Source organism: Periophthalmus magnuspinnatus, chromosome 16 (assembly GCF_009829125.3).
Source record: "Periophthalmus magnuspinnatus isolate fPerMag1 chromosome 16, fPerMag1.2.pri, whole genome shotgun sequence".
In the NCBI taxonomy this organism is placed as follows: domain Eukaryota; kingdom Metazoa; phylum Chordata; class Actinopteri; order Gobiiformes; family Gobiidae; genus Periophthalmus; species Periophthalmus magnuspinnatus.
The window spans coordinates 7,869,911-7,893,873 of NC_047141.1; the positions used below are offsets into that span (position 1 = coordinate 7,869,911).

Sequence of the window (23,963 nt, forward strand, 5' to 3'; positions counted from 1 at the left end):
AAAGTATTTCGCGCAGATCTTGAGATGTAATAAAGCTTCAAATGTAGTGAATAGGATAAATATTTGTGCTGAATTTTGCTTAAACTATAATTTTGATCACGCTTTTCAGCAGGTCTCAAACAGTAATACAAATACTTTTACTTTTATGTTAAAAAGATGTAGTGGAGTAGAAAGTACAGATACCTGCTCTCAGATGTAGTGAAGTAAAAGTAAAAAATATCCACTTTAAAATATACTTAAGTAAAGTACAGATACCTAACATTTTTACTCATGCACAGTACTTAACTACTTTTACTTTGTTACCACTGCTGATAATCAGAAAGTGTGTCTTACCACGCTAGTTTTTGTTAGTTAATGTCACGGTAAAACTCCACTATTGCCCATGAAAGTTGTAAAAAGCGCTTGTAAACTCACTGTGGTGAGTAATTAGGATGTTCAGAGTGGATAAAGTAAGTGAGGAATAACTGCAAACCGTCTAAAATGAACTAGTTGTGCTTTTCACGTTTGCAATCTGATACAGCGCCTTTAAGTGAAAACAAGAATGGATTTAAAACAAAGTCCACAATCAATGAAATATTAGTCATCAGCCACAACAGCAAGACAAATATTGAGCATCTATATCGACTGAACAAATCCTATATAATCCTAATATATCTTCCGTACTCGTTTCAGACAGAGGTTGTGGCTCTTGTGCTGGGCTTGTAGTCACCAGAGGAAGCGGTGTCTGACATCAATAGCGCTACAGGACGTACACACAAAGCGGCAGGATTTTAATAAAGACGTAATGAAGCTAACTTTTAATCTGAAGATGTTTAAGAGCCCAGGGACGACGAGGCTGCTCAGCGCTCCTCAGGTTATGTAAACACAGCGTTATTACAGAGAGTGAGAAGGGACAAGTTAGACACGTGTCCTGTAGGCACAATCACAACAAAGCAAATATTAGTCTTACTCAGAATTATTCCTGGACATCCATAGAATAATAAAACGTATGGAGCACTATGGAACCTACCTGGACGACTGAGGAAGTACACAGATATAAGGCCACATGGGAATATAAAAGAAAGTACTACCGTTTAATTTTGATAATCACATTGTGTCTAAAGTTTTTATCATCGTGGTATCAGAATCAGTACTGAGTATCGAGTCTAGTATCAATATTGGCTTTGAAATTGTAGAATCGTGACAACACTTATAACGACGTAGATTAAATACATTTTATGAGTTTAGGGATTTGTTTTTGTTTTTTTACTGCAACAATTGCAACTGCTACTGCAACTAATACTGTGACCACTACTATTACTACCACTACAACTACTACAACTCCTCTTATTACAACTACCACAACTACGACTGCTGCTACTACTACTACTAATAATAACGTATTTGGATTTATATAGTGCCTTTCAACACATCCAGAGTACTTCACGGTGCATTATTCATTCGCTTGCGGTGGTAAACAACTATAGTAGCCACAGCCGCCCTGGGACAGTGATGCTGCGAGTCTGCGCCATCGCCCCGGAGACCACGTTCATACTAGACAATGTGGGTGCACTACAGCATCTGGGACTCCACTGTGGCACCTGATATTCTCAGCGGTTTCCCATCCAAGTAGCATAACATACAGCTTCTACGATGACTTTGACCACTACTACTACTACTACTACTACTACTACTACTAGTACTGCTGCTGCTACAGATTAAGTTAATTGCGAAATCTAACATGTTATAATAAGCCATTTTCACCTCCTTGTTTTCTATATTTTTTTTTTAGAAGAGATCCAATATTGAACAGCCTCAGTGCTTCCTCAGATATTGTGCCAGGCTTTACCAGTAAACAGTGGCTGCGTATGGACTTTTAGCCTTGTGTATACACCCGAAGGCAATACCCAACAATATATATACAGAGAGAAGAACATAACCTCCACAAAGGCCGAACACTATTGAACACTATAGAGACACCTTAGCACTGTATCACTATGTAAACCAAATGCAAAAAGTGAATTCAAGCTCCATCTGTAGCGCCGACGTAGCATGAGAGCTAAACACGGACACTTGGGTAATTCATAAAACATAATACGAACATTATTTTGATGCATTTGTTTTGCTGCTGGCTGCTTGCGCATTGAGTATGCTGGAGAGAGAGAGAGCGAGGGGAGGGGACAGGGAGAGGTCGAGCCTATTCACTGCGCTGTGTGTGGGCAGGTATTTATCATATTGTGGGGACGGAAATTTGCATCGAGTTTGCTTTGTGGGGACCATAAATCTGATCCTTTTTATGGTGTTAAAAACGTGCAAAACAGAACTAGTTCATTTTAAACGGTTTTGCAGTGATCCAAAGTTATTCCTCAGTTATCTTATAAATTCTGAGCATCCTAATTATTCACCACAATGAGTTTATAAGCTCTATTCACACTTTACAGAGACTAGAGAGGAGTTTTGCCGTGATTGTGATGCTAAGTGCACAATTCCTGCTTATACAATATATCTGTACTGGGACAAGACACATTTTGCTCAAATACATGGGAAAACCGGGTACAAGCGCTTTAAAGGAGACATATGAGAAAATTGCCTTTGGAGAGCTTTTAACTACAGTATGTAAAAATTGGTATTCATTAACCCACTGTTCTGAAACACTTAAGTTAGTTCAGGAGTGTCCAAACTTTTCTCATTAAGGGTCACACATATAAAAACACAGACAAAGCTGAGGGTCGATTGAGGGCCGCTGGTCGCGAACAGAGTGGATACTTCAAATCTGTGTGTTTATTACAAGTTGGACTGAACCACTAGACCTTTATTCATGCTTACATCCTCAGTGGGACACATTACATACTTGACATGGGCTTGTTAAAGTAGAAATGTACAGTAATAAGTTTTGTTTAAAGTAATATGGGCCAATTCACCTGGAAGCTTGAGGGCCAAGAAAAATTGGTCTGAGGGCCGCATTTGGCTCCCGGGCCACAGTTTGGGCATGCCTGAGTTTGTTAAAGAGCCTGTACCTCTTTCTTCTGGTATTTGAGCAAAATTGCCCCTGTACAGATATATTCTGTAAGTAGCTCTTGAGGTCAAAATAAGTCCACTGAATCAGAAAGTGCGCATTTGCAGGCTAGTTTTTTTAGCCTTGAATGCAAAAAGCACATATAAAGTCACTGTGGTGAATCATTATGATGCTCTGAATGTATAAGGTAAGTGAGGAATAACTTTGGACCACTGCAAACTGTTTAACTAGTTCAGTTTTTCATGTCTTTAGAAAAATACAGTGCCTTTAATCATCTTACTGAGTTATGTTAATTGCTTGACCCTCTATAGATCAATTGTTATAGTCCAAAAAAACCCCCCAAACAAACAAAAAAACACAATCAGACAGACTTATTTTGACCTCAAGAGCTGCTTATACAATATATCTGTACGCGTATCTGTATAGCTGTACACGTTTTGCTCAAATACATGGGAAAAAGGTAAAAATAAGTTGTGGAAAGTGCTTATAAACTCATCACGGTGAATAATTAGGATGTTCTGAATGCATAAGGTAAGTGAGGAATAGCTTTGGACCACTGCAAACTGTTTAAAATGAACTAACTCTGCTTTTCATCAGTTGTGTTAATTGTTTGCCCCTCTACAGCTCAATTGTTATAGTCAAAAAAATAAAAATAAAAGAAATAGCTCCCCATAAACACAAAACATTAAAAAGTTGATTTAGGAGTTATCAGGAGCCTAGGAGTTAATGAGTCATTGATTTGAGGCAGCACTAATATAATAAAAAAGAATCTTAAGACGACCAGAACACACTGCTCCAACAAAATGAGCAAAACGCCTAAAATATCATCATCAGAATTATGTTGCCAGGTAGTCGAGGGAAACAGTAAAAAGGCTCCGTGACTCCACTCCCATGGCATTAAAAAGTCAACATGTTTATGGAGCGATAACGTTATTAACCTCTCTTGTGGGATGCTCTTGTTTTTCATTTTTAATCTGCTGTTTTTTTTTTTTTTTTTTTCAAAAACACAGCACAGTAACAAGTGGGCGCGTTGCCAGTTTTTATTTACTATGAAATTTGACGTGTGTGGGCGAGAGAAAAAAAAAAGCTCACTTAAATTAATTTGTGGCACTGCGAAAATAAATGCATAAATACGTTTTTTAAAATCTACAAATACTTTAAACACATTGATGAGTGACTTAGATGCAGCAGGCTTTAGAAAGTGAGTACACAGTCTTTAATTACACGGGGAAACAGGTACAGCTCCTTTAAATGAGTCTCAAAACTGCAGAAATAAAGATTTTTTTGCGATTTTAAGTCATTTTAAGTCATTTCTCCCACATTCAAATGACAGAGGTATGGGACTAACTGTTTAAACTGTAACATTATGAACACATTTGGTCCTTGTAATGCTAAAATCCTCTTGTGCTTTGAGTGTGGCAGATGAAGACAATAGCAGAGAGGTGATGCCAGCAGCAGAAGGAGAGACAAAAATACTTCTCTCCATTCAGACTGAAATAGCCAAACCAAGCTGTTCTGTGCACCGTGCAAAGGCTGTGCAGGCTGAAACGATCTGCGGGTCTATGTCTAACACGGAAAAAAGTTAATATACCGCCTTCTCCGTGTGTTACATTCAGGGATTTCAGCCATTTTTTCTGTTGTGAACGCCGTTTTGAGGATTTCTTACGATTCAAATGACAGGATATGCGCGTCATCGGCCCCTCCGACTACCACCGATCATTCACGCGCACACCACTTTCATACTATGTGGATGAAGTGTCTTGCCAAAGGACGCAACGACAGAACTTTGTCCGAGCGGGAATCGATCCGCTGACCTTCGGGTAAACCCCTTGTTGTTTTGAATTGTTAATTTTAATGACTATGTTCAAGTCAATGAATGGTGAATGGTAACAACATACAACAAAAGTGGAAGTACAATTTTTAGGTATCAGAACTTTACTTCAGTTTTTACAGTGGATATATATTTTTACTTCATTACATTTGAGAGCAAGTACCGTATTTTTCCAAACTATACTATCCACACTTTTTTTCATAGTTTGGCCAGGGGTGTGACCATCTACTTCAGGAGCAGGCGGAGTTGTTAAGAAGCGACACTGAGGATGAAGAATTCAATAGATTTAGTGATTTGGAATGAGATCGAGAGTAAACTTGTTAGCTTGTTAGCTTTATGTTTCAGTTATTTGATTAACTGTTAATATCTTACATTAAAAGACCAGACACGTGTTCAGTTTGTTGTCTCTGTGTTACGTTAGCGTGCTGTACTGCCGTTCAGCCTTTTGTTCCCTCTACATAGTCCGGAAAATACGATATCTGTACTTTCAACTCCACAAAAAAAGTAGGCATTTTTCAGCAAAAACTCAAATTGTAGTATGTCTCTTTTACGTAATGTTAGCTGAACTGATTCAAATAGGCCATGACGGTTGTTGGTGGCTCATTTTTGTTTTACCAGTGCTCCCATGTCTGTGTTAATCTTAGCATATAAAGTCAAACCAATAGACTACTACGATTCTTAAACGTAAAGCGTGCTAATTTCAGACACAAATTGTTTAGCTAAATAAATAAACCAGTTAGTGAATGTTTTCTAACGAGGTTCTGATGTTACATAGACCTACATATGGTTGAGTGGTTGGTCGCTAGAAGAGTCTTGAATATTCATAAGCTGTAAAGACTGATGCTAACGCTAACTCCTCCATTGGAAAAAAGTTCCGTCTAGCACTTTGAAGAGAGTGTAAAGTTTTTGATTAACACAATTTTATTCAAACCAGTTGACATGGCACTTGCAGACGGCTGTTGTTGGCTTGTGATTATTTTGCCCTGCTGCCATGTCTGTGTTAATCTTATAAAGTCAAACTATAGACTATTACAGTTCTTAAACATGTAGCATTAGCTTTATGCTGATTTCAGACACAAATTGCTCAGCTAAATTATTAAACCTATTAGTAAATTCTGATGTTACACAGGCCCACATATGGTTGAGTAGTTGGTCGCTAGAGCGCTCTTGAATATTCATAAGTTGCAAAGATTGATGGCTAACGCTAACTCCTCCGTTGAAAAAAAAAAAAAAAGTTCCAACTAGCATTTTGAAAGAGTGTAAAGCTTTGATTAGCACAAATTTAGTCAAACAAATTAAAACAGACCGTGGCACTTGCAGACGGCTGTTGTTGGCTCGTGATTATTTTGCCGCTTTTGCCATGTCCGTGTAAATCTTAGCCTATATGGTCAAACTATAGACTATAAACTCGCTCCAAACGCTGCTTTTACCCACAATCCCCCTCTCCATCGGGGCCTGTTCCTCCTCCAATGCTTAAACATGCAGCTTTAGCTTACATGCTAATTTCAGATGTAAATTGTTTAGCTAAATAAACCAACTAGTGAATGTTTTCTAACCAGGTTCTGATGTGTGGTTTAGTGGACGGTCTTGAGTCGATAAAATGGTCTCAATATTAATAATTTGCAAAGATTGATGGCTAATGCTAACATGTCCATTGAAAAAACATGTTCCATCTGACATCCTAACTTATCCATGTGTTTTGAAGGCAGTCCAAAGTTTTTATTAGCACACTTTTAGCCAAACTGATTCAAATCAACTGTGACATTTGCAAATATCTTGATAGCCCGTGATTATGTTTGCGTAAATCTTATCGTCAGAACTAAAGACTATGCTAACAACAAGTGGAAGTAAACGCTTAATCCACTTTTTCCCTACTTAATTGCGTATATGGTGTTTTGAATAGGATTTATCGACTCTTCCTAGTCATTCTTTAGCAATTTTAGACCAAACTAGCTATATTTGCCACTTTCTGGTCAAAAACGCCTACATCTAAGTACTACATGGCATCACTCAGCACTGCCCTGATTACAGCCAGGTGTTTCGGATTCCAAAAACCTTTATGAAAGGGGCGGAGATTGAAGTGTGGATACCTGTTGGACCAATCACACTGTTCCTCATACCTCCAGACCCCGCCCCTCCTCCTCCCCCGTCCTCACGCTCTACTTTACTCCTTCAGGCACTGCCCAGTTTAGCAACTCTATTTGAAATGCGGTTGGTTGTGAATGGCTAAAGCTGTCTTAAATATTCATAGCATATTCCATCTAGCATTTTGAAGGCAAAATGAAGTTTTTATTAGCACAGTTTTAGTCTAACTCACCCAAATAGGCCGTGACACTTGGAGACAGCTGTTGATGGCTCGTGATTATTTTGCCAGCTCTGGGTCAGGGGAGGTTTAAAACTTCAGTCACTCCAATCCAATAAACTGCCTGTCATCAGAATCCCCAGCTAGCTTCACATAACTCCGCTATGATATTTTGTTTCTAAAAAATAACTATGTCACCCCAAAGGACCCTGCCAACACGTACACACTCCACCAACCTGGCAACCTTTAAAAATAGGACTTTGAAGCAAGAACAGCGCAAAAAGTGTTGCAATGGAAACGTGGGATATTACTCATATTTAGAGCCTCAGCGGACGTATAGAGAGGTTGTTTTTTCTTTTCTTTTTGGGGACTTTGGGAAGAGTACATCCTTGAGATCCAAAGTGTTGTGGTACTCGGGAGACTGGGAACTGAAATAAAGACGAAACGGTAAAGCACTCAGTAGTAGGTAGAGTCTGTATCTCATGAAAACTAAGGCTTAACCCAGAATACTGCAGCAAATATAAATCATGTTTACGATGCGATGAAGCTGGGTTAAGTGTCTTGTAGTGTCTTGCACAGGGACACAACAATACGGACATGTGGAAGCGGAGATAAGTCCACCAACAGTGTAGTTAGCGGGTGAACGATCTACAGAGTAAGTTACTGCCTCCTCGCAAACTTAAAAAACGCACAAGAGAAGTTTGGATGGATTTTGGATTAATGTATAAATGAAACAAGCATGAATGAAGCAAAATCCAACTCCAGGTATGTTTTAGATGAGGAGCCAACAACATTTTGACAAGCTCAAACGAGTCAATTTTGTATCTGTTGTCATAATGTGAAATATTTTGCTTTGGGGCAGCTATAGGGTCATTTTAAACGAGCATCAGTGTGAGCTAAAGTAACGTATACTTTAACTGAAACCTTGTGAGGGAAATCCATACTGCCGTACAGCGCCATCTCCAGATCTTTACATATTCTTGGTCAGAACTACCTTAGCTGAGGGATTTGACCTATGCTGCATGTTTTGGGTTGACAAGAGAAATCACAGTGCTCCGAGGAAACCCAGCCAGACACAGGGAGAACATGCAAACGGAGCACAAAAAGACCCAGGCGACACGAGGAGCAAACCCAGAATCTTCTTTGTGTGAAACATGAGTGCTTGCTACACATCCACCGTCAAGTGATACAGTACCCAAGTACCCTGACTGAGCTGTGAAGTACTTAAACTGACCTGTGATGTAGTAGAAGTACTCTAACTGGCCTGTGATGTAGTAAAAGTAATCTGACAGACCTGTGATGTAGTAAAAGTACTTAAACTGACCGGTAATGTAATAAAAGTACTCTGGCTGACCTGTGATGTAGAAAAAGTACTTTGTGATGTAGTAGAAGTACTATGACAGACCTGTGATGTAGAAAAAGTACTTTGTGATGTAGTAGAAGTACTCTGACAGACCTGTGATGTAGTAAAAGTAGTTAGTGATGTAGTAGAAGTAATCTGACAGACCTGTGATGTAGTAAAAGTACTTTGTGATGTAGTAGAAGTACTCTGACAGACCTGTGATGTAGTAAAAGTAGTTAGTGATGTAGTAGAAGTAATCTGACAGACCTGTGATGTAGTAAAAGTACTTTGTGATGTAGTAGAAGTACTCTGACAGACCTGTGATGTAGAAAAAGTACTTTGTGATGTAGTAGAAGTACTCTGACAGACCTGTGATGTAGTAAAAGTAGTTAGTGATGTAGTAGAAGTAATCTGACAGACCTGTGATGTAGTAAAAGTACTTTGTGATGTAGTAGAAGTACTCTGACTGACCTGCGATGTAGTAACAGAACATAAACTGACCTATGGTGTAGTAAAAGTACTTTCTGATGCAGTAGAAGTTCTGTGACTGACCTGTAATGCAGTATTTGTACTTTACCTGTGATGTTGTAGAAGTAGTTGAAGCAGTTGAGGTTGAGGCTGCAGGGCTCTCTGTCTGTGGTGTTGGGACACTGGCGCCCCACGCTGGGTGAACGGAGAACATACGCCGTCCGCTCTCGAAACCGCGTCCGGGTGCACGGCTGTAAAACATCAGAGCAACATAATACTTAGATACTTAGAATGGATTTTTAAAGATTTGTGCTAAAATGTCTTCGGGACGCTGCAGAATCCTACATTTGACCTACATACAGTGCAACTAAACACTAAATCTACTATTTTCACTCCTGTATATGGTGTTTTAATTGCACCATCTACTGTTCCTAGTCACTTTTTGGCAATTTTAGCGCCAAGTATACACACCTAACATTTAAGTATGTGCTGCCCAGTTTCAAGTAGTCGCTGACATTACATAGGACTGCCCTAATTACAGCTATGTGTTTGAGATTACAAACACCTTGCTGCCGGGACATAGTTTGAGATGTGGATACCTGTTAGACTAAACACACTGTTTCTTATACCTCTAGGCCCCGCCCCTCCTCTTCTCTCATGCTCCCATTTAGTCCTGCCCAGTTTAGCATCTGTATTTGAAATGTGCTTGTAGGTGTGGTGTTTAGTTGTTTCGGCCCACTTAAAAATAATAAATAATAAATAATAAATTAAAATTGGAGAACAAAGTAAGCACAGCGCAGAGAAAAACGGGGGTAGAGTAATGATGTCTTGAATATAGGAGAATAAAGATTAGTAAAACATGCACAAATCACGCTAAATACAACTTTGTAACATGGTTAAAAGCTCTGAAAAGTCGATTTTGCATATAATGTCTCCTTTAAGAAACCCCACCTGACTGATCCTGAGTTGTGATGTTAGCAGTATGTAAAACTTCCTAGGATAGGCCGCTCTGCTAAGTGGACACAGTTTGAAAGTCAGCACATTTTCCACACGTTTGCTCCCAGGCAATTTCTCAACTTAATTTTTTTATCTTTCCCCGAATCCCCTCCGCTCATCTGCGTACTGTCCCAAGCTGGAGGAGAGGAGCCCGGGGGGGGAGTGCACTGTCCTATGCATAAGTCTATCAGCGGGCTCATCCATTAAACATGATGCCCTCCCACACACACAGGAGGAGCAGATCCCGGTGGAGAGGGGGATTGTGGGAAGGCGGCGTGCGGAGGGAGTGAATAGGGTGTGATTAGCTGTAGCTGTAGTGATGCTGAGAGGGCACAAGCGATCCAAGGTTTTTCACAGATGGTGCAGTGAGGGATGAGAGGGAAAGATGGTGGACAGGGATTATGACACAAAATGATGGCGATGTGAACAAATACAACGTTAAAGGGCCTGGATACATTACTAAATTTGGTAAACACAGTTATTATCATGCAGTATGTTGTAAAATCTAATGATAGATCGATCAGTACCACATATTGATATATCGATACTGACTGAAGTACTAAAAAGTATCAATTATTTTGCCAAAAAAAATCAATACTTGTACATTTCCTTTTTCATAAAAATGTTGTTAAATTTGAAACTGCATGATTCCATGGAAACAGAAAGTTAAAACCATACTTCAGAATATTCCCCATGGAGATTTAGTTGTATGGTATGGTATGGTATGGTATACTTTTACTTGGACAGGGACAGTGCAGAACAATACATTGACCCTTAAAAAAACAAGTAAGGTGTTTGGTACCAGGTTATAGTATAGCAAAAATACTAGTTTCCACGTTTAGTCCCTGGACAGGCTGATGTTGAGTAAGAGTAACAGTTTGATGTAGGTGGATGAAAGACCTTTAAACATATGGTACATACATCTAATACAACACATCTCACCCCTCTAATACGCAATTTCTAAAAAGTCAAGTTCACACACAAACACACAGACACACATACAACCAATGTATTTACACACAGACACACACAATCACTCAATTTCAGATACACAAATACTCTTTCTTTCACTAATGGCGCAAACTTGCGTTGATATTTATCATTTAGCCATTAGCCATTTCTTTGTCACATGTGCAAACTTTTGAAAACGTGTGCATGTTATAATCTCATTTGCCTCATAGCAACAACAGAGAAAGACAATTTAGTGAACGTTTGTTTGGTTAAAAAGTTATGTATTGTACCTTTATTAGACATATATTAAATTTTTAGATCAGTTCAAGCTGAGTTGGAGCAAAGATAATGATGCCATGGTTTAATTATTTATAGTAGAGTGGATTCAATGTAATTTAATACAAAACTCATTGGTATTGGTATCGGATAGATATCTGGATGAGGACCATATATAAACAACTAGCAAGAATACTATATTTTTTGTCCAGTCAGGCACATTGTAGTCAGAGTGACAGAGGGAACAAATGGGCGGGGCTAACAGTTTGAACTGAAACATGCTCTTCACTCATGGTTCAAAAATTGGGTATAAAGTAACTCATCTTTCTTCTCAAATTGTGGTGTAACACGGTTAAACATGGGAGTACGGAGCAGGGATCTCTGATAAGGTCCCTGTATGTTCCCAGTGCTCGTTGTAGAGTCGCTGCTCCTCTATATATGAAGGAGTCTCTGGACTTTCTCCATTAAGTTTTCATGCCTCACATTGGAGGAATCCTTGGGAGACCCCTGGTTGGAATTAGCCACTGTATTTAAGGAATAAATTTGTGTCATATATTACCATAAAAGCTAATAGCGACATCATTAAAATTTCTGACTTTAACATTATGCTGGGGAATTGCTATTGTAATGGGTTTTAGCTTCTTGTTATATGCAACATTTTGAAGTCCTTTTCACATTCAAAAAGATTACATTTTGTTTTAAAATTTTAATCGCTATGACAATGGTCTAGTTTTTCATAATTCTGAAACGCATGGCCACTTGACACTTAATTTCAAATTATGTATTACTTGAAAATGAAGCTGCAGTACATAAACTGTTTTAAAGGGCCCATGTTACGCTATTTTCTGATCTATGCTATAATGTTGTTTCCTCATCACAAACAGACCTGGAGTTGTGTTTTGTTTCATTCACAAAGTTTAACACACAAACCCTGCACATTTAAAAGTTCTTTTCTCAAACAGGAAATGCTCTGTTCCACCTTGTGATGTCATGTGGTGATACAGGAAGTGCTCCACTGTGTTTTTAAACTCCGTACACCTTCACTAGAATCATTCGGATAATTTCAGCCCTGGAATTGCCAATCTCTACTGAACTAAAGGTAAAAGGAGCTGTTAACATGAAAACTTACACTTCATGACATCACAAGGTGGAACAGAGCATTTTGAGCTTGTGATGTAGACAAACTAATAACAAATGATTACTCAAACGTGTGAATGAAACAAAACTCAACTCTAGGTATGTTATGACAATTCTAGCGTGTCTTAAAGCTCACAAGAGTCCATTTTGTGTAATATAGGACTTTTAATGTACATAAACAACAACAACAACCATTTATTTGTGCAGTCTATAAACATCTAAATCCATGTTGTTATTCCGCTGCCTTGTTAAATGAATGGGACAGTGTTTATTTCTGCACCGGCTCCGCTAAAGCCTTCAGTGTGGGAGCTGTTGTAAAGTAGAATCATTGCCCGTATAGTGCGTCAAATAACTTGTGCAGTGTGACCTTGTCTGCTGCATCACACCACATCAGGAGAGATTCTTCCTCTGGCCATATTTCTGTCACATTATGATAACTCCATATTTCCACTGGTTTTACGAGCTCCTGAAATGCCCACACAGCACTTGTATATTCTGAATCAAGACTGGCTGCTATAAGCTTTTCTCGATCTAATGCGCAGTGTTACAAGTTACATTAGTACATCAGACCTTTGACTTCTGCATTATATTATTTAAACAGGAAACACACAACACATTTAGATCACCATGCTACTGTTAAGAGTCCTCCTCCCTCTCTTTCCTCTCTTTGCTAAGTCTCTCCCCCTTCAGAGCAATATCACAACACAATCAGGCATTGAAACTACTGCACATCGCATCAGGTTTGTGAAGTTGTAGTGTATTCTGTGTTTGTATATTTAGGGAAATTCATGTGGGAGCGTGGGTGACGTAGGCTTGTGGACAGGATTGTACTGCTAACCATAAGGAGGGTCTGAATAGAGATCGCTAGATTACTCAAACATACAAGGATGACATCTAAAACTTCTTATAACATGGTAGAAAGCTCCAAACTGCTGATTTTGCATAATAGCCCTCTTTCAGTATTGGTACTCATTGCGATTCATTGCATATTGTGTGTTGGATTCAACATTTTCATTATCATGTTGTGGTTTATTATTTATATTACTGTACTTTCAGGAGTATAAGTTGCACCAGCCAAAAAAATGCATAATAATTAAGAAAATACACATATTTCACATATAAATCACATCTGAGTATATGTCGCACCGCCAAACTATGAAAAAAGCGTGACTTATAGTCTGGAAAATACGGTAATCAGAAATGAAATATGTCTGTTTGCCCAAAAAGTCTAAGATATGAGGGAAAATATTGTTGTGTCTATGAGCAAGACACTTCACACCGTATTCTTTTCTTTCATTTTAACAAATATTCTTAGCTACTTGGATTGAAATGCGGACTTTGTAACTTCTCTGGAGCATGGTCTGCCACCTGCTTGTCTTTATGGAGATGTTATTACTTTGCCTTAAATCCAAGGAAACGAGCAGGTGACGCAAAGGTCAAATACAGGTCAGATCTGTGGAAAAGTCGACCCCGCTCACAATAACAATGCAAGTTTTCCAAGGTATTTTTGAGCAATAAAAACACCTGTAATGAAATCAATGCCAGACAGTTTTATGGCAAACTGTATACAATAAATATACAAAAGCATGGTACAAACAATACTCTACAACTTCACAAACCTGATATAATGTGCAGTAGTTTCATTAGCCGAAATGCACAATTATGATAGTGCTCTGAAGTAGGAGTGAGGGCGGGGAACAAAATAAGGAGGGACTCAGAACATCAAAAATGAAAATGAAACTTATTTAACATGTCAATATGTTGTTTTGGGTGAATATAGCATTTTCTAAACAATAAAGGGTAACATGGAGATCTAAATATGTATTAGCAGTTAGTCCCTCACAGAAGTGTAATACCCACTCTTTAAAATGGAGCATAAGCCGAATATAAAGTTGAATTTTGTCTTCTCTTCCTGCTCAGTCAAGACTAATCCACATGTAATGGAGTGTATTTTGGCCCATCCGCTTCCTCTCATGGTACATTTGATATTTTCATCTACACAGTGAAGTCTGAGCAGAACACGGATGACAGGAGAAAGACCTGAGGAACATCTCGGGGGGGAAGTGTGGAGAGATAATAGAGGGAAACGGCTGCCAAAATACAGGGCCGGTTATAGCCTAAAGGTGGCCCGAAGTAAGTTATCGGTTTGGGGGCCATTCAGTGAAGTTTACATTCTTCCATATAATAATAACTGAGAAGAATTTGACTCTCAAAAATGTGCCACTACAGAAATGATTATACATTAGCTGAATGTGTATTAAAAGTTCACTATATGTTTGTCTCCATAGAGTTTTTATTGCATTGCCCACAGTTGTTCACAGTATTGTTGGGTTTAAGATGACATCACAACATTCTATAGTCCAATAATATTTAATACAAATAGGAGCAGCTAAAATTAAAATAGTTAAAATGCAGATTTTAGTTGTAATATAAGATATATAAGATAAGAATATCTTATCTATCAACATGGAAGAAGGTGACACCACAACGAGTAGCTTATTCTTGTAATTAAATAAATGTAAGGTGGAAAAACCTGTGAAAAACGATATTTTTGTTGGATAAGAACCATGGCGGAACAACTGCCAAGGATACTGTATATTTTTAACTAATCAGGCACATTATTGGATGAGAACCATGTAGTAGCTGTCTACCCCAAATCTCCTAAAAGTGAATACATCTGGCCACTCATCCAAGTAGCTTCTTCAGTTATGATGCATAATCTAATAAAAAACTGGCTCAAAAAAATAATAACTTTTTCCATTTGACAGAATTCAATCTTCTTTGCCATGGACCTACCTGGATGAGTGATTACACAGACAGTTCTCCTTATGTATTCCTTGGTTACATTCCCTATGGAGCCCTGAGGTTGTACTTAGTCTGAATAAGCCCCCCTTCTGTGGGCTGGACACTAGCTGGTTGAGTGTGCAGTCTTTAGGTGTATGCAGTGCCAGAGCTCCCTCACCAGGCTGCACTGGCTCCAGGGGCCCCAGTCGTTGAGCACACAGTCTTCGGGACAAGGCAGCCGGCTCTCTCGGGCCCCCAGCGGCATCTCCTCGGGGTCACACAGGTAGTCGTCCACTGCCTCCGAAGGGCCGTCGATGGTGTTCAGCATGCAGCTGGACGGAGAGGGTCAGAAATGGTCAAAAATAAAATGGTAGTAATAATAGTGTGTGAAAAGATATATATTCCCAAATGTGTATGTTTGTAGTTATAATGCAAATAAAATAATCGCTCAAATGTTCAGGGATTAGGGCGAAGACTGATGGACTAAAGGGAGAGAGAAGGAGGTGAGGTGTGGAGGACTAAAGGGGAGAGTGAGGGAGAAGAAGGGTCTGGAGGACTAAAGGGGAGAGTGAGGGGAGAGCGGGGGGAGGTTTTGGAGGACTAAAAGGGAGAAGGAGGGAGAAGGAGGGTCTGGAGGACCAAAGGGGAGAAAGAGGGAGGAGGAGGGTCTGGAGGAGGGAGAGTGAGAGAGAGGAGGGGCGGGGTCTGGAATACTGAAGGGGAGAGCAAGGAGGAAGGAGGAGCGGGGTCCGGAGCATTAAAAGGCGAGGGGGAGGGGGGAGGGGCAGCGTCTGAAGAACTAAAGGGGAGAGTAAGGGGGAGGAGGGGGGGTCTGGTGGACTAAAGAGGAGAGTGAGAGGAGAAGGTGAGGGGATGGAGAGTTAGTAGCCAAAAAGCTGATTATGATTTTATGGTTAAAATGTGTTTAATTCAAAATATTAAAGTCAGAATAAATACATAGAGTTGTATCTTCACCAAATACCATAGTGTCTGATGAAAAAACTGTTATTTAGTTAATTCCCATCTCATTATATGCAACAGTGTTGGACTTACCGGACCTTCCTGGTCTGGACCCCCTCTCCACAGTTCTCCTTTAGATCCACGTTGCTGACCTTCCAGACGCTCCAGGGCTCAGCCACCCACACATACTGACCACAGTCGCTCTGACACGGCACCATCTCATACACCTGAGGAGAAGACCAGGACCCGGGTCAAAACAAAACCCATAACCATTAATATGAGGACTTTATCAACTGTGCCATTCTTACCTGAGCCTGGTCACATGATGTATCCAGGAAGCAGATATAGAGCAGGAAGGAAAAAGATATGAAGGTGAAACATCTGTAAAATGTAAACTTTTAAACTATTTGTAGATTACTAATATACCGTCATTTAGGAAGAATAAAGCATTTGTGTGTAAAATAAATAAATAAGATAAAAGACTGCATTTGGATAGAGCAAAATGTGGGATTACACACAAAAATGTACCCACGGGCGTCAGACTGGGGGGGTAAATGGTGCTGTTTTCCCAGGGCCCAGTGCAGGAGGGGCCCCTCACAAAGTCTGTAATGTGTGTTTTTCATTAGAAACATGTAGGGCAGGCCCATCAAGATCATTTGTGATACACCCCTGAATGTACCTCTTTTTTCAGCTTATTTTTGGGGAGTTAAAACCATACGTGGACATAGCTAACCTCCTCGGTACCCCATTCTGAATAGGAAGGTGTTCCTGGTGTTTTTATTTTTATATTTTGTCTACAAATCAACACATAAACATCTTCGTTCCCCGAGGTCCGCTCCAGCTAGCTTCAGCAACAGGTTTGATCGACAGTTATCATCATGGCTCATTGCAAAGCACCCGCCAAACCAACTGTGTTTCAACAAGCTCACTCCTGATCTACATGTTCTTTGGTTGCCATGAAACGGGAACTCAAAAATCCACATGTGATACTCAGCTCCAGATTAGCCACTATAACTGCTAGCCTCGATTGGCTTCAGTTGGCTGGAGAGAAACATGGTGTCTCTTAGTCCGCTTCTATATACAGTCTATGGTTAAAAATTAAACTAGGGATTAAATATGGACAAATCCCTGTGCAAAAACAGAAGTAGTCCATGCATTTAACGTGTAACTTTAACTATGTCACTTTCCATGCATTTAATGTGTTTATCTCCATGGAAACAACCAGGCCAAGTTGCATTTCAGACCTATGGAGAGGGAAGCCCACCCACAGTAAGATTAAAGCACGCAAAATTAAATAAAGATGAGCTTATTGTTATACTGTGGAACATCCCAAGCAAATAATAATAATACAGTGGTTTTATATAACACTTTTCATGATAACACAGTAAGATGCTTCACTATAGTTTAACACAAGACAAGGGCAGGACAAACAAAACCAAGTAGTGAGGAAGAAGTCATTTGTGGGGGTTATAGCAAAGCCATATCATCTGAAATGTTTCAGCAGAAAAATGACATAGTGAACCTTAAAATATCGAAAAAGTAAATGATCCCAAAACCTACAAATCAAAAAGAAAAAGTAGCTTTAAGTGTCTTGGCTTCATACGCAATGTCAGTGTGTACCTTTAGTTTTAAAGTTCCATCCTAGAGTTTAATATGACATGTGCATTAGAGGTTTAATTATACACATAAAGTACAGATTTGACAGTTTTTAAAGTTGTGATGTCAACATAGTTATATATATTATAAGGACACCAAAACACTGAAAGAGAGAATTGGAGATAATTAAATGACAGCAAAGCAAGAAATAAGTGCCGTTGTCATGGATACTGCATGGAGACCTTATGATTTTCCACTATATTCACTTGTAAAAATAAACATGTGCTTTTTCATGATAAGATGAAGATATGAAAGGTGCAGTATGTCACTCTTTAGGGGGTAGAGTCACTCATCTGTGGATATGTCGCTTTGCTTGGAATATTTGACAGTATGGCATAAAACTTACAAATCTTGCATTTATTCAATTACACATGTATTTATTACATGAAAAGACCTTGAAAATAATGCATTGTTACTATTGACTTTTCACAGATCTGGCATGTAACTAGTGTTGTCATGATACTAAACTTTCAAACTCAATTCTGATACTAAAGGACCGACTTGATACTCGATTCCGGTTCCAAGACCATGACAATAATTAAAAACTCTTTCTTTAGTCAATAGAATGAGATTTTCAACATTAAATCATAGTACTTTCTTTTATATGCGGCCTTATATCTGTGTACTCCCTCAGTCGTAGGTTCCATAGTGGTCCATGGGTGTATAGTAGTTCATCTGTCTTATACTTGTTCTGATACAGCTCTAGGTCATTCTAAAGATATTTGAATGAGTATCTAGTCTCGATACTAGTTTTAATATCAAATAGTGTAAGATTTGCAATGACAACCCTAACCCTGTAACTTGGCTTGTTGGGGTCACCCTCTTGTCCCCCTGGATTTACACTGTGGAACTTTTCATGCAAAGCAATAACAAGCACGTGGAAACAAAAACATGGAATAGGCTAGATAAACTTTGTGAACCAAGCAGCTATTTTTACAGTGATTAAGGTGCTTGGCCTTTAAAGATTCTAGCTCAGTTCAAGAGGGACTCACACAAATCTAGCTGCGATCAGGAACAACCAAAATGCCACAGACTAAAATTACAATGTTCTACTTTCGCACATAAAGCAATTCTTACACGTTCATGTTGATTTTAGGATACTTCTGTCTAAAAGAGGGGGACATTAATACACCAGTGCACACAGACACTGGACAAAGACTGTATTCATCTGTGGGAGCTGGAATTGCACCGTCAACCTGTAGGTCAGTGGATATACCCTCTACCAACTGACCTACTGTCGCTCACACTCTCATTCTGAATTCTGAAGCCTTCTAGAGAAATGTACATGTTAAAATCAAAAGGCAAAATATTAGAGTTGATTAAATTCATGGTCAAATCACATGAAGATTTTGAAAAGTGTTGTTTGGCGGTATACATTGCACAAACTTATATTATATAAAACCCTGCGAGTGTGTCGTGCCGCACCTGGTTGATGTGGTCCAGCTTGGGGCAGGGTCTTCCCCCGTTGTAGGGCTTCTCTCTGAGCCACTTGGAGCGCACTTTGACCCCGCTGCCACAAGACTTACTGCAGCGCGACCAGTTGGACCACTCGCTCAGCTTACAGTCAGACGGGCACGGGATGATGCACGCCTCCTCGATGTAGCCTGAAACACAACACAAGAAGGGACGCAGTTAAAGCAGAGCTAGTCCGCAAAAATTGATTTTTATAGTTCCATTTGCATATACCCTCTCGAATTTGTGTTTAATGCGATTCATGCATATTTGAGTAATCTTTATTTTCCTGCATTCAAGAAGTCATTGCTCCTGTTCAACTCCTGTTTTCATCACCACCGTTACACACGCACTGCAAATGGTAAATGGTCACATATTTATATAGCGCTTTTCCACCTTCAAGGCACTCGAAGCGCTTTACATCAAGGAACTACTCATTCACACATTCATACACCATTGTACGCAGACTCTGGGGCGAGGCGGGTTAAGTGTCACCTGTGAGAGCTGACAGTGCATCTGACCACTCTACCACTCTACCAATGATGTTTTTTATGTCGAGTGGGACTTGAACCACCAGCCTTCAGATCAGTAGGCAAACACTACTGCCACCCACTGCTCTGTACTTTCTTCATTGTCAGATTTTATATTTTTAGTCGGTAATATACGTAGGATTCGGTAGCATGCCATAGTCATTTTCGTACAAATGAAATAAATCTGCTACTGAGTGACTGATAGAGGGACCGACCGCTGCACAGCTCTTTGTTGTGATGATGTTTGTGGTCACGTCATCTTTATTAAATTGTTTTGGATGAATATTGCAATTTAAAATGTACAAATTATAACATATTGATCCAGAGGTGTCAGATTACGGCTATATAGTAGACACAAGCACAATATGTCTTCTTAAAGGTTCATTAGTGCATATGATTAGGCTACTCATTTCACGAAAATATAGTTAAGATTATTCTGTTTAAGTTGAAAATGCCTTCCTTTTCTGTAAAGTTTTCGTGTTGATGACATCGGTAGAGGTATATGTTTTATAACTCAGTGATGCTTCCTGTATTTTTGCATTTCTCTTGTCAACTTTCTGCCACAAACCGCCACTTAACTGATGTAAAATTATGATAAATATTGACCACAGGCACTGCATTAAAGGTACATTACATAACTTTGTGATGTCTACATGGAGATGTTATTTCTTTGACTGGAACGTCCCACACAGACTGGCAGTAAACATATTTTTGCATTTATTCAAACGTAATTCAAAGATAGCTTGACTCTTATTGTGAGCAGGGTCCTGTCACCACAGATCTGACCTGTCACTTCATCTGGATAGATGTTTTGCACCGTGGAGCATTCCAGGCAAATCAATAACATCTCCATAGGGACAAGCAGGTTACATAATGTACCTTTAAACCAGTCAAAACATCCAACACACAGCTCTGGAGTAGCTATTCATTATTTTCAGTTGTTCGGTTGAAAAGAGGCGACTACACTTTTGAGTTTCTGTAGAATTCCTTAGAGCCCAGTTGTACATGTCAGGTGCAGGAGTGCTGGACTGGAGGACAAAGCATTAGTGCGACTGACAGGGCATCTGACTCTATAGATTTACTGTCAGCAGGCACTCTCGGCTACTCTCACTGTTCCTCTAAGGGTCTAGATCTAAGCTGGCTGGAAAAGACAGACGCTCCATAATGTTTATACTGTAGGCTACTGTGGTTTCGTTGCATTTTGTTTTACAGCATAGGCACCAGAGCTAGAATTAGTCATTTCTACCATGTTATAACGATTTTCCCTCATCAAAAACATGCCTGAAGAGGTTTTATTTGCCGTTCATACATGTTGAGTATAAATATGTTCTGATTTTGAACACGTTTACCTCATATCTAGGGGACACAGGTTACGTTTTTTTTATTTTTTATTTAAAGTGCAGCTAAACATCTAAACTCTGCCCACAACAGCATTTCAGATAGAGCTGCTAAACTGGGCGGTGCCTGGAGGACTAAAGGGGGAAGTGAGGGAGGAGCAGGGGTGGGGTTTGAGTTTATAAGAACAGTGTGATTGGTCTAACAGGTACAAACACTCCGCCCCTGCTGGCTGTAATCAGGGCAGTCTTTTGTGATGTCACCAACTACTAGAAATTCCAGTGGCAAATGGAGGAAGCAAACACTAAAATGTACCTAGTTTGCATTAAAAAAAATAACCAAAGTGGACTAGAAACAGTAAACAACGCTATTAAAACACCACATACACAGTTTAATAGCAAAAACTCCACATTGATTTAGTGTTTAGTTCCACTTTAACACCAAAATCTTACTTGCAATTCCATTAAGACGCAAACACGGTCATATAGGTGCAAGAACAAAACATCGATTTAGTGACTGAGATAATTAGAGAGGTTAATCAAGCCCACAGCCTGTATGTGTGAACGAGATGGACGAGGTGAATGAGGCGCTAAAGTCTCCTGCGATAATCACCTCCCAGTCCCCTCCTGTCCTTTAGAGGCAGCGGCGCGCAGTGTGACGGATGAGGACAGGCTTTTACAATGACAGAACAAGAGCTGGCCCCGAATCAGGAAAATGATGGGAATATTTACGGGAATGTTTGGTTTTGTTGGCACCACTTTGAGACATACAAGCCAAAAGCTGTTTAAAGGGGACTTATTATGGACAATACACTTTTTTGAACATTAAAGGACCTGTATTAACTTAAAAAAACATGACATAATAAGGTGGAACAGAGCATTTTGAGCCTTGGAGATGTAGACAGACTAATAATGCAGGATTACTCAAATATGTGTGAATGAAACAAAACAACTCCAGGTATGTTTTTGTGAAGTAACATCATTATAACATGATTAAAAGCTCACAGGAAGCAATTTTGCGTAATATAGGACCTGTAATCATCAAAAACATACCTAGAGTTGTATTATGCTTCATTCACACTTGTTTGATGGATCCTGTTTAGTTCATCCATTCCCTCTAAGCGCTCAAAAACATGCAGTTTTGAATTTCCCAGGTTGTTACGTCGCAGGTAAAAATCGTGACGTCTCCTGCTCTGTTTTTAAGTCCATAAATCATCACCAAACTCGTTCTGAGCACTCATTTGAAAACATTACAACTGTATACTTCTGTGAACAAGTTGGAAAAGGTTGCTAGCTGTTTTTTCAATGGTAATGTCGGTAGATAGCGTGCTAACCTCAGTTCCTAGAATTGTCAGAAGGTAGACATTATTTGCAGTTCTAAAACATGAGATGCCAAAGCAAAGGTAAGCAGCGTATGTAAAGGCCAAAACCAATACAGATAATGTGTAATCTGTTTTCTTTAAAGGGAACAACCTATACAAAATAGACTTTTTTATTTCACTTTTAACCAGTTGTGGTAAGAGTACTGAAAGAGCTACTGTACTCATGTAAAAGTACAGTGCCATTGCTAAAGATTTACAGAAAGTAAAAGCATTACATCCAAAAGTTAAGAAGAATACATGAAAAAGTAATACTCAAAACAGTACTAACCTCATCCAAGACATTTACAAGCACATTTCTGATGGACTGCCAAAATCTGATTATTGTTATTGGAAAAATTGGGGAACTACAGTTAATTCCAGTGAAATAAGCTACGTGCTAAGCTGTTTTAAAACTGCACTTTTGAGGAGAAGTTGCTCATATGTTTCCTAAACTTTTCTTAATGTCCCTTCTTCTTCTTCTTCTTCTTCCAGACAGACTTATGCTGGTGTGAGTAAACACGAGACTGTCACCGCTCAGAGGATTGGTTCAGTGTCACATAAGTGGATCACATAAATCGCCTTATTTTAGTTCTCAAGTTTAAATCTGTATTAGTTTATCCTGTTTACCCTGGTCACACCAAATGCAGTATTGCTCATAACCTCTGCATTTGACCCATCCTTCAACCACCAGCTCCTGAAAAAACTGCTGGCAAATGGTAGCTAGCTTGTGACTGTAATATTTGGAGTTATGTGAATGGGACTTGTTTAAAAAGAGGCTATTACACATCTATGAGGTATTAACTACTAACACATAACATATTTAGATCACCATGTTACCTTTTATTGTTTTGAAAATGCTATATTTGCAGAAAACAATGTGTTAAAATGTTTGATAAGTTTTTGACACTCTTGAGTCTCCTCTCCCATTGGACATTATCTTACAGCTAACCGTAAGTAGCTTCCGTTCAGTTGTTTAAGGAAAGACTGTATTAAAACAAAGCTTAGATTAAAGTCTAACTTGAGAAACACAGCTTCAGACAGAGCAGTTCCTCCAGTTAGCTTCAACAACCCCCCATTGAACTTCGATGACATCAGCTGAGAGGTATCAATAGAACACACCGCTGCAGACATGGAGGGGAAATTAGCCGTCATGCAAATTGCTATTCCCGAACAGTCTTTAAAACAGTTCTATCTCACTTGCATTACTGACCCATGTTGTGGTCCAGTGCCTCTCAAAAGGACATTGAAAAATCGCAATTAGTGCAGAGCAAGGCAGTGTGTCTTGATTTAAACTGCTCTAAATATACAAGTATTCAAAGCACGCACACATTACGTCGCACCCGGCTAGCATTTAGTATAAACCCGTCATTAGTCATGGTAAGATACTTCTATAGAAAGAAAAGAGTGAAAGGAGTGGGGCGACAGTGGCTCAGTTGGAGTGCGTGTCCACTGATCTGAGCGATGGCAATCCCACTCTCATCATAAGCGGTTGAGCGGGCAGATCCACTGGCCTTAAGGTTGGCGGTGTGATTCCAGCTCCCACAGATGAATGCTGTTGTTGTTGGGCAAGACACTTAACCCACTTCGT

General features: G+C 39.4%; 1 protein-coding gene across 1 annotated transcript in view; it reads right to left on the reverse strand.

Moving 5' to 3' along the window:
- Positions 1 to 23,963, reverse strand: part of LOC117384122 (thrombospondin type-1 domain-containing protein 7A) — a 196,040-nt gene that overhangs the window by 37,979 nt on the left and 134,098 nt on the right. The window contains exons 18-22 of the mRNA XM_055227765.1: positions 19,124 to 19,302; positions 16,351 to 16,356; positions 16,136 to 16,269; positions 15,261 to 15,414; positions 9,048 to 9,189 (exon numbers count right to left, since the gene is read on the reverse strand). Of these exons, the coding sequence (XP_055083740.1) occupies positions 9,048 to 9,189; positions 15,261 to 15,414; positions 16,136 to 16,269; positions 16,351 to 16,356; positions 19,124 to 19,302 (615 nt within the window). The remainder of the gene's footprint in view (positions 1 to 9,047; positions 9,190 to 15,260; positions 15,415 to 16,135; positions 16,270 to 16,350; positions 16,357 to 19,123; positions 19,303 to 23,963) is intronic.